The 10,988-nt window shown below is 40.1% G+C and overlaps 1 protein-coding gene across 4 annotated transcripts in view; it reads left to right on the forward strand.

Moving 5' to 3' along the window:
* prkar1b (protein kinase, cAMP-dependent, regulatory, type I, beta) overlaps window positions 1-10,094 on the forward strand; it is a gene marked incomplete at its 3' end in the record, with an annotated part of 74,299 nt that extends 64,205 nt beyond the window's left edge. For all 4 annotated transcript variants that reach the window (XM_036148421.1, XM_036148418.1, XM_036148419.1 and 1 more), the window contains 2 exon segments: window positions 6,016-6,076; window positions 9,973-10,094. In XM_036148421.1, the coding sequence (XP_036004314.1) occupies window positions 6,016-6,076; window positions 9,973-10,094 (183 nt within the window).
* Between the last annotated feature and the right edge of the window lie 894 nt (window positions 10,095-10,988).

Here is a 10,988-nt window from a genome sequence, read left to right on the forward strand (position 1 = left end):
TTGCTGTGAAACAAGGTGCATTAAAATCATTTTTGAACTTTAATTATTTTTAGTATAAAAAAAGGCTACAGATTAAAAGTGTAACAACGAAAAAGGCAACATTTAAACCTTAAGAATGCAGAGAAATAGTCATCAGTAAGTGTGGTACTGGATGTGCGCACACACCTCACGTATTCTGCAGTGGGTCCTTAACAATCATCTTTCATGCTCTTTTGCTTCTAATATTTCCGCCCACTTAAAACTCCTCAAACACTCGCTTTCATTTAGATCCGCACACTGTGACACGTGCATCGCACACAGGAGTCTATCCTCCCAGTTTAATATCTCCCCAGATCTCCTGTTAGATGGAGAAAGGGAAAAAAAAGTAAAAGCAGAGAGGGAGCGTGTGTGTGTGGGGGCTGTAGAGGAGAGAAAGGGTCAATTCTAATGCCTGTACATGCACTTCCCACTCCGGGAGCTTATCTGCTAGGAATGTCTAAATGTTTAAAGTGGAAACATTAGGTGCTCTGCCCTGGCTGTCACACTCACAGACATATTTTTTGTGTTGTTAGAATGACTAATTATTGCCTGTGTCTGAGTATATCGCTGTGAGACCCACTTGTCTAGCTAAACACTACCTCAGACGTTCCTAACTCTTTATTTCAAATAAATTAGTCAGCCACCAATTAACCTTCCTAATTCCTGTGTGTATCTAAACTTTGCCATTGCCAGCAGTGAAAATTCTGTTTTATGTCAGAGTTCTTGGAGATTGGAGGTATTTTTGTTTTGTTTTGTTTGAGAAGGGGAATTTGAGCTCATTGTAAAGTTGGCAGCAATCTGCCTAGCACTCATGTCACCTCTTAAGCGCATAGTTAAAGTGACGGCCCAATCCGCCCGGGTAACCTTTCTTTGAGAGGATTCTCTGCTCTCTGCGGCTCTCATTCCTTCGTTCTTTCCAGCAGCAAGAAAAAGGGGGTGGCACGGCTGAAAACAGAATTCAATTACATGAACCTGTAGTTAATTATTGCTGTCAATGATTTGTAAAGCTGTTTTTACAAAGTGTGGTATTCTGGCAGTGTCTTGGGCCAACACAATGAGCATTCTCTCTTTGTGTAAGAATATGTGTGTGTTTCCCAGTAAGAAATGATGCTGAGTCTCTGGGTCTGCAACCAGTTAGCGCTGAGGTTGAAAGGTGCATTGGCATTGCTGTTTGTTTGACTTTTTTTTCACATCTGCTACTCTGTCCTATTTGTCTTCGTAATCTTCAAATTATAAGATAAAGTGATATTTAACCTCTTTAACACAGTGTCACTGATTCATTTGATTTCAAGACAAATTTGTAGAATTTTGCAAACCTTTGTCTATGTGAAATATTTTTTATGCTTTAGTCTCAAGCTAATTTATCTGTAAACACATCCTAAGCTGTTATTTAGCAAGAGAAGCCTGTTGACTACTTCGGTAGGATCCAGCCTCCTTAGCACCGTGAATACGATTAGGAGCATACTGAAAATGGATTGATGGATGATGCTGAACAAAGCTGGATAATAAAATTAGCAATCACAGCTGGGACAAAAATCACAGTCTGTTCATTGAGACACAATGTAACACAAGGGGCCCCTAATGAGTTGAGGGTATGCATCATTTTATTCTAATCACTGCGATGTCATTTCTATCAATAAAAAACACATTTCAGACTTAAGGTACCAATTTTAATAGCTCCTTCAAACAAGCTATTAATAAAAGGAAATAATGGAATTTTGAAGGAACCTAGCGGGACCTAGCGGGACCATGTTTTATTTCACATTTGTGTATGAAATTTAGTTTTACATATGAAATTTTAAAAAATGCTATACAAATATCAGATAAATAGTTATATAGAGCTTCTCTAGTCATACAACCACTCAAAGTCCCTTTTCTCCACAGTAATCTGTGAGTGCGTGGAAACAGGACTATTGCTGTAGCTATTTTTAATTATCAACAACACTAGAAAAGTACACATAAACCTAGTCCCATTAACATAACTGAATCCCCTAAAATGTAATCTGTAGAAATGATTTGTCCCCTTCAATGAAACAATTGATTCCTTACCTGCCGAAGATTATTTATATTTGTAAAACAACGCACTTTCTTGATTATGTAATGACTGAGGAATTCAGTGTCTCACACAGAACTGGCTTCAGCAAATGATTGTATAAAACATACAATCACGTGATTATAGGATTTTGTTTACAAACAAAAAAGCTTATGCTAACAAACTGATCTGTTTTCTATCATTACGGTATTCCCTGCGGAGGGGAGCACTGTCTGGGATTTGAACAGCAAGCAGATGAGTATCCTAATTCAAACAACATAAGCAAACCAAAATAAATAAAAATCAAATCGCAGCGACAACAAAGTTCATGAAAGATGAAACACTGCAGTGCATATTTGCAACATGCTTCAAAATAAAATGCTAAAATGATGAAAGTCTTAATTGGTAGAAATAAAATATTAAAGAGAAGTGTTGTTGACTCCAGGACAAAGGATAGTGCACTACATTCCCTTCAAAAATTGGGCCTGCATGGACAAATTTTATGGCTTAATGTTGTTCACTACTTGACTTCATTTAGCAAAGAAAATATCTCAACAATTGGGCTGTTTTAGATCATAATTACTGTTTAGATTTAGCATTAATTAAGATATTGAAAGTCAGACTTGGTTAGCCCTTTTTATCAACCAGCCATCTTTCTACCATATGTGTACATTAATGGATGTCTTTCACCATTCACTTTACAGCCACGTTTTCACATTGTTTAGAAATAAGGCTAAATCATGTTATCTAAATCTCATGAATGAAAATTTAATTGGGAGCTCAACAGAATTGATCCGCTTTCAAAATAAATCTACGTTAATGATAAAAAAGTTTATTGAAATAGCATTTTTCAAATGTCACAAAATTCTTCACAGAAAAGTAATCTAATTAACTACAATGAAATACAATACGTAAAACAGAAATACAAAACAGAAAACTCTCATGACAGCCCAAGTCCAACAAAACCATTATTGAAATAAAAATGTCTTCGCCTGAATTCTTTAAAGGGATCCACATATAGTATTTCATGTTCAAAGTAACAACGATCCTCGGGTTGACTGTTTACATCGAGCTCCTCAAGTCCTGAAGTGAGTAGGAGGGGCCATTAAAGACTGTCCATTTAATAGATTTAAAGTTAAAATCAAAGTTAGAGAATGAAGTTTAAAACTGACTGGTTAACAGTGGCGTGACTCTAAAACAGCGGTTAGATGAATTTGTGTGTTTGAGCGACATAGGGTCTTGTAGCCACGTTCTAGTTCCTCTTAATTGGTTTAATTGGTGTTCTAGGGACAAAGGTTCCTCAAAACTTGCACCTATATTTCTGAATTAGGGCTTCTTTGACAAGCCTAAATCACAGGATAGCTATTTAATAGCAAAGATGGCGCTGTCTTGTGCAGTAATTAAAATTATAGTAATGGTCAGAAAAAAAGGTCGGAAATCTTTGAACTGCTGAATTATCTGACCTAATGGAAGAATGTATAAGAAAAACAAGCTCCTTGAACAAAACCCCAAAGAACTCTCCATGATAGGTCTGTAGATTTGGAAATAATGATGAAGCTGACTTACATTTCAATAAAGAGAGCAATGGTGTAGAAATTGTTACAAAGAAAGAAGTAATAATTTGGTAAAATACTGTATTATATTATTGAGGGAGGGGAGGCTAAAGGCTTTTAAGGTTTAAAATAATGGATGGAAACCCACACTCTATGCCAGGGGGTTCCCAAAGTGGGAGTCGGGAGCCACTGGCCGGTTGCGAGAAAACCTCTTGAGGGTCCTGAGGTGATTTGTTGCTGATGTGCGAAAAAGGTTTAGTATGTTCTCATTTGTGAAACCGATACCAAAGTATAATTTTACAAGAATCTCGACGTAACTTTACAAGATGCCCCCTGCCATAATGAAAAAAAAAAAAAAAACACCCACCAATACGGGGTTGCCAGTCTCCGGCACTTTAATTTCTAGGGATCGCAGGCTGAAATGTTTGGGAACCCCTGCTCTATGCCTAGAGAAATAAAGTGGATAAAACATTATTGGTTTTATCAAAAACAATATTTAAATCATAAGCATGTTGATGACACAGTATATGTGTAACATGTTATTAAGAGCAAAGCCAAGATGCCCATTCAATTCTAAAACACGCACACATCCCACCACTTTCCTTATTCAAGAGTTTAGCAAACAATGTAATACCAGTCCTTGTAGTACACACACTCTCCCCATTGTGTTGCCATCAGTCATACAATACCAACATCGCTGTGTCATCTTGGTATTTAAATAGACACAGTTACATCCAAAGCCATTATCAAACTGACAGACCACCGTCAACAAACAGAACACTAGACGAAAGGAAACCACGGCAAATTACACCAAGAAACAAGGAGCGATGAAGGTTGAGGGAGCGGTGGTGTGTCACATTGGACGGAGATGAAGGTGATAGAGATGGGGCTTAAGATACAGTTGGTTTAAGTCTGGCTTCACTCCACACCTCAAGCCTTTGATGATTCCACCTCAAAGACAGCAAACAGACAAAAGGGCTGGTTCATCCTTAACCACATGAATGGTGAAGACATTAGGTCGAAGAGAAGTAGGACATTTTTACTCCCGGTTGTGTGCTGAAGCCCTCCCAGGTCGACAGGACGGATTAGGGTAGATGCCAATAAAGACGGCTGCGAGAAAGTATGATATTCAGCAGTGTCATATTTTTATTTGGTAACTTTTGGAAACGCAGATCCTACATTACTGACATTACTTGGGCCCACCCTGCTGTTCCTGCTGCAGTCACATAAATCAGACCTACTGTATATGTTTTATGTTTGCACAGCAAGCATTTCAACTCTTTAAGCTTTGCAGAAAGGCTGTAAAAGCTGGAGTGCCAATCTGTGTGGCGTTCAATGTGCATGAGAATGTTTAAGAGTAGAGCATGCCACATATGTTCACGTAATGCGAATTATTTTTTTTTGTCCCTGCTCAGATAGCAGCAAAACATAAGTGGCAGAACTAAAAACAGACTTGCCTGCACACACTCAAGTCATTTATCCAGGAGGGAGGCAGAGCAGCCTAGAATTCCTTTAATCAAGTTGTTTACGATCCTCAGCATGACGTTGACTCACTTGGGAAGATTTTCTCCCCTTTTAAGACAAAATGTGAAATTATATGAAATTAGAGGCAGCAGCGGGACTCAAGCGCTTGTGCTGAAGACACCCCAAGCCTCAATACATATATCACGTCTAAATGCAAAAGGCAGAAACAGGGTGGACAACATCGTCTGTCCTCGCAGGATTTTTTCTTTTCTCGCTCTCTTTATGCTCCCGCTCACCCTGAGTGGGTTTGTGCAGTGAAGAAGAAGCACGGTTAGGGAAGGGGTCTTCTGGGTCTGGTTTTGTCAGGAAGCACCTGATTTTCACGGCATAGCCAGGGAGGGGAAAGTCCCCTGCCCGGTGGGTGGGGCAGGCCACACACACAGACACACATAAGCAATAAACTTTACCCCATATCTCATACAAACCTCCCTAAGCATGACCCCATGAACTTAGATACATTAATCTTAAATAGCGTTGCATTGTAGTTTGTTTTTTCATGGGCACTGAACTTTTCTCACTCTATGATTGATAGCCAGCGCAGATCTTCTCGCAAGATGCAGAAAAGTAGTAATCATTCAAATATTAACTCATTTCATGTTGCGCTGACTCTTACTTTTGCTAATCCCTCAGTAATAAAAGAGGGAGACGGGAATAATGAAGGCATTGCAAAAATAAATCAGGATGTTCCTTTTCAAACCGCGCCACTCCGTGAAAGACTGCAGCATTTTAGCACAATGATCAAATAATTATTTGAAATGAGCAGCCTAGAATTGCTTTAATCAAGTTGTTTACGATCCTCATAATTAAATTAATATTTGAAATGACTGTGCTACCAGTTGATTTTTGGCCTGTATCAATCAGCTAATTTGTTACGCGTTTGTCTTGCAGGGCAGTACTCTGAGAAAGAGAAAGATGTACGAAGAGTTCCTTAGCAAGGTCTCCATCCTTGGTAAGTGCATTTATCAGCCGGTAACATTCAGAAATTATTCACATTTCACATTCGCTTTAAGTTTGAAGTGCGAGGAGTTTTAGTCTGTTTGTTTAGTCCTTTATTTCTTTACTTTTATGCCTTACTTTTTTATTTTATATTTGTGTACAACACTTTGATCAACTGTTTTGTTTTAAAGCGCTGTACAAATAAAGTTGGATTGTATTGAACCAAAAAACATCTTAAGGAGCAAACAGGAGACACTTTCCAGATTTTTATTTGCAAACTATGAGGAATTCTGGTCTATCCCATGAAATACATTGAGGCTTGTGGGTTTTTATGGGACAAAGGCTGGGTAAAATGTACCATTAGAGTACCTGTTTATTGTTTCTTCCTTAACAAATCAGCTGTAGAACGGGTGCTTTTGGCGCACGTAATAATAACCTGTGGCATAAGTTGATTTTAAAAGGCTCAGAATGCAGCCCTGGCGGTTAAATTAACGTATATTATAGATTAGCCCGCATAAACACAGGCATACGCTGTCACACGGGGCCTATAGCTGAGTAAGGTCTGTGTTTACAGTCTTAATCTACTCACACTGTTCACCCTTAAGCCCGCCACGCTCTGTAATGTCTCCGTGTGGACAATTAAAGTATAGGGGGTTAGGATAAGCCGCTCTTTCCTGCTGGAATTTGGATAACACCCAGCCTACACAGGCCACTGGATTTAAAGGGGAGGCAAATGAGATTCATTCAGACTTTGGAATTGAGTTGCAATTGGAAGTGACGTCTCATCCCTTTCCACTTGATCGTGTGTGCGCGGTGTATGGAGCAAGGCTGTGCCCCCTGTACAGAGTTATTAGCTGGGTGAGTAAACACATACACTCAATTCAGGACCTGGGAGATTGTCTCCCTGAAGTCGGCTCTCTCTTCATTCTCCGCCCTTTTTGACGGCTTTGTCGAGGCTTGAATTCAAGAGCCCGCCTCCCTCGTTGAAGTGAAACGCCGCTCTTCAGTCCCCCTTTCCGCCGCTTTGCCTCGCTGCTCGGCCTCCGTCAAAATGCAGGAGGTGCAGGGGGGTGGGGGGCGGGAGTGTTTGTGTTTGTCTTTGATTTCAGAGATAGCCACGAAATTGGGTGCGAGCCCTTGATGTTTTGGTGTGAAGTGAGAAATAACGAATGTTTGTCACACTCGCACTTAAGCAGGCTTCAACATCCCAGAGGTGAGTTCCCTGGATGTTTACAGCGTAGGCGATCCAAGTGGGTGCAGGCTCCGTGAAGCGTAAAATGTAGCTCCTTTAGTCAAGACATCTCTGTATCGTGTTACTTGCCTTGCCGTTAAGGATCACCTCTCTACAGGACCCGCTGCCTTTTAGGCTGCAGCCAGACAGAAGACATCCATCTGGGCCCGGCAGACAGCGTGGCCCCACCGGAGAGGACACTGGACACCTCCAAAACTGCCAGGCCTATCTCAGTTAATCCTAAACGCATACACGGTTATGCACACAGATAAACAGACGCAACAGGATCAGTTAGAGAGCACATCATGGAGACAATGCTTCCAGACAAAGAGATCCCGCCGCAGCTTTACGCCTCCAGCTCACGTCTTACACTGCAAAAAGGGAACTAAAAGTAGGTAGAATCCTCTTGAAAATAGTGTATTTTTCATTGATTTGAGCTGACAAATCAGACTATTTGCCAATAGAATAAGATTTTTGCACTTAAAATAAGAACAATTCATCTCCATCATCTTATATCAAGTGCAGGATGTCTAATTATCTTATCTTAGGGGTAGAAATTCTTATTCCATTGGCAAATAGTCTTATTTAGCTGCTCAAATCAAGGAAAAATATACAAATTTTAAGAATATTTTACCTACTTTTAGTTCCCTTTTTGCAGTGTAGTTCAATAAAAACAGTGAATCATGTTCTCATCTAGACAAAGCTGGGGATGAGGAGCGGTTTTCGCTGCGGATAGGTTCACATTCCACATGCAGATGGATAGGACTGGGGAAGATTAGCCCACATTGATCTGCTGAAGTGTGAAAGAGGGATGAGATCATCTGGTCAAACATCTGTGTGGAGATACGCCGTTATTAGTGGGCGATCCTTCTTCCTTAGACATCACATTTTGCGTGGCTTTAGCCTCTTTTGGTTGAAGCATTTCTTTTCCAAGAGAGATGTGAAACTATCCGTTTCGGTTTCTGTGAAATAACCAATAGCTTCTAGGAATATCTCGGGCTAACCACTCTGTGGCTTGATAGTTGGAAAGACCCACTGGCTGCATCTGAAACATCTCCCAAAAACTGAAAGAAGATACTATGACATGCTTTAGAGGATTTCTATTTCTGGCTTGATCCATTAAGCCTGAAATCCTGCTTTATTACGTAATGTTTAGGAAATATTGAATTATAATGAGCCACCATTTGATAATTAAAATACAGGATGTAAAAGCAACAGAACAGACCTGAAATTATATTCAATTAGCCTCATTTTATCATCGGTTGCTTCAGGTTGAACCTGTATATACATTCTCTCCCAAAAGTATTTATTTATTTATTCATTGAACCATGGTACATTTTGTTATAACCACAAAGTTTGATGTGTGTTGTTGAGATTTTAATGTGATAGACCATCACATAGGATTAGATAGGGCCGGACAATATCCAAAAAACAACATATATTGATCAATGGATTTGTGGTGCAATAGAAAAAAAGGGTCAATAAAAAGTAAAATAGAAGAACAGTTTTCCTTTCTTTTGTATTCTAGCCAATCATGTAGGTTAAAACTACAGTCATTACATCCTCCCAACCAATCACAAACGCAGACCCAGGAACGTTTCGTCACCAAGCTCCGCCCCTTTAAAAAGTTCAGGGAGCACATGTTTTTTTTTAAGAACTTGCAGTTTGGTAAAATGTTGGTTGAATAAAGGGTTGAGTTTGAATTCAGTGTTTGTTTGTTTTTCTTTTAAAAAAAGATCATTAAGCAACAACATAAAATGGCCAGGGCTGCACGTAAAAAACATATGTGTTGAATTTTTTGATAATTATTGATATCGATCAATATGATTTCTTTTTTTACCAAAAGGTTTTTTTTTTTCTATAACGTCCAGCGCTAGTGTTACATATTTGCTAACTGAAAGTAAGATGATGTTACTTTTTATACTGCTGCTCAATTTTATTGATGCGTAATAAATTAAATGGGATTAATCACCGCCACCTCATTATGTCTAATATTGCAACCATGAAGGACTACTTGGTTGCAATATTTGGTTTGGTATCCTATGCCTCAAAGTTCTGCTTTCTTGTAATATTTATTTCAGCCCAGCTCGGCTGGATCCGCACTGCCCTCAGCTGTTATAAACTTTAGTAACTAAACGGAAAGCTCATCGAGGACGATCACCATGTTCAACTGTGATGCGCCATATTACATTTGCCAATATTATACCGCCCTTTAACGCTCTGTATGTAGTGGTCCATATTAAGTCCTTTTTTTCCTTGCTTTCTCCCTGCCTGGTTAGTGAAGTGCGCCACAAATGGATTTTAGTAGGGTTTGAATAGTTTTGCAAGGCGCTGCATTCAGCGGGCTATCTCTAATACTGCAGCTTTTTGCTGAGTGATAGATACTTTCTGGGGATAAACCATATCTCTGTCACCACAAGCCACCGTAAGCAGAACAGATTTAGGGCTTAATTTTAAGGTGTTTAAGCTCCCCGGGCCTCCATGAAATGAGGGACTGGTCACAGAATCTGAATCGTAAGGGTTCCTGATGAATAACCGGATTATCTTGGAACTGGATTTATTCCCACCACCTCCCCGGAGAACCATGGGACAGCCTCTGTGAACATGAAACATACACTGAATTTGAGTTATTGTGCATCCACTTCTTTACCTTACAGTTTATTGTCTTTCATTCACAGAGTCTTTGGATAAGTGGGAGCGCCTGACGGTGGCTGATGCTCTGGAGCCCGTCCAGTTCGAGGATGGGGAGAAGATCGTGGTGCAGGGAGAGCCTGGAGACGACTTCTTCATTATCACAGAGGTAGGATCTCTCATGTCAGCCCAGTGCGTTGCCTTATTTCCACGTGTTGTCACATTTCCTCTAAACTGTAAGTGCTGACATGCAGGACCTGAAATATATGTACGAGTCACGAGGTGGGAACAAGGGCTGATGTTCATGTCATCAAGCCGAAGCCTTGACGAGGGCTCTGCTGACATCAGAACTGATTTTGGTTTATTGCCACCAGCAGACAGATTACCTGCCCCAGCCCTCAACCACAATTCCTGCGCAAAGAACAGCCCCCCCTCACACTGCTGGCTTTGTGGAAAAGGGGCCCCTGGCATGGCGTCTTGGAGGGCCCCCTGCCTGTCATCCTAACACACTTTTGATTAACTCCATACTTATATAGCTTTCACCAGGGTCAGGCCAGGAGAATTCGGTCTGGAGGTTCGATGATGGGAAACCCTGCCGCTGTTCACTCTTCCTCTCTTAATTTCAAACTTCGCATCAGGTGGTACTCACCTTTAATGTCTGTGTTCATCAGGATGTCTTCTAATCATTGCTTTGATTACAGTATATGTATGTGTCAGCCTTTATCCCTGTTTTACTGTATCTCATTCTCTTTCTTCACCTGTACCCTTTCTACACAGCACTCTCCCTTTGTTCTACATCTCTTTCATTCATCTTTTCACTCTTATCGCCATGCCTACCATCAACCTCCATGTCACTGGACCATGGGTGAGCAATTGCTTTTCCCAACGAGCCACATGTGTAACAGTGATTATTGTCTGAACTGAAATATAATTGATAATAAAATCTAAATATTCTCCAGACGTTTAGTCTGATATGGTTAACTCTGGCTGAAATCTGTGGGAACCGCAGTGTGTTTACCTTTGGAAAATATATATAAAAAAAAAAAAAAAAAAAAAATTATAT

The sequence above is a fragment of the Fundulus heteroclitus genome, chromosome 16 (genome assembly GCF_011125445.2).
Source record: "Fundulus heteroclitus isolate FHET01 chromosome 16, MU-UCD_Fhet_4.1, whole genome shotgun sequence".
NCBI lineage: Eukaryota > Metazoa > Chordata > Actinopteri > Cyprinodontiformes > Fundulidae > Fundulus > Fundulus heteroclitus.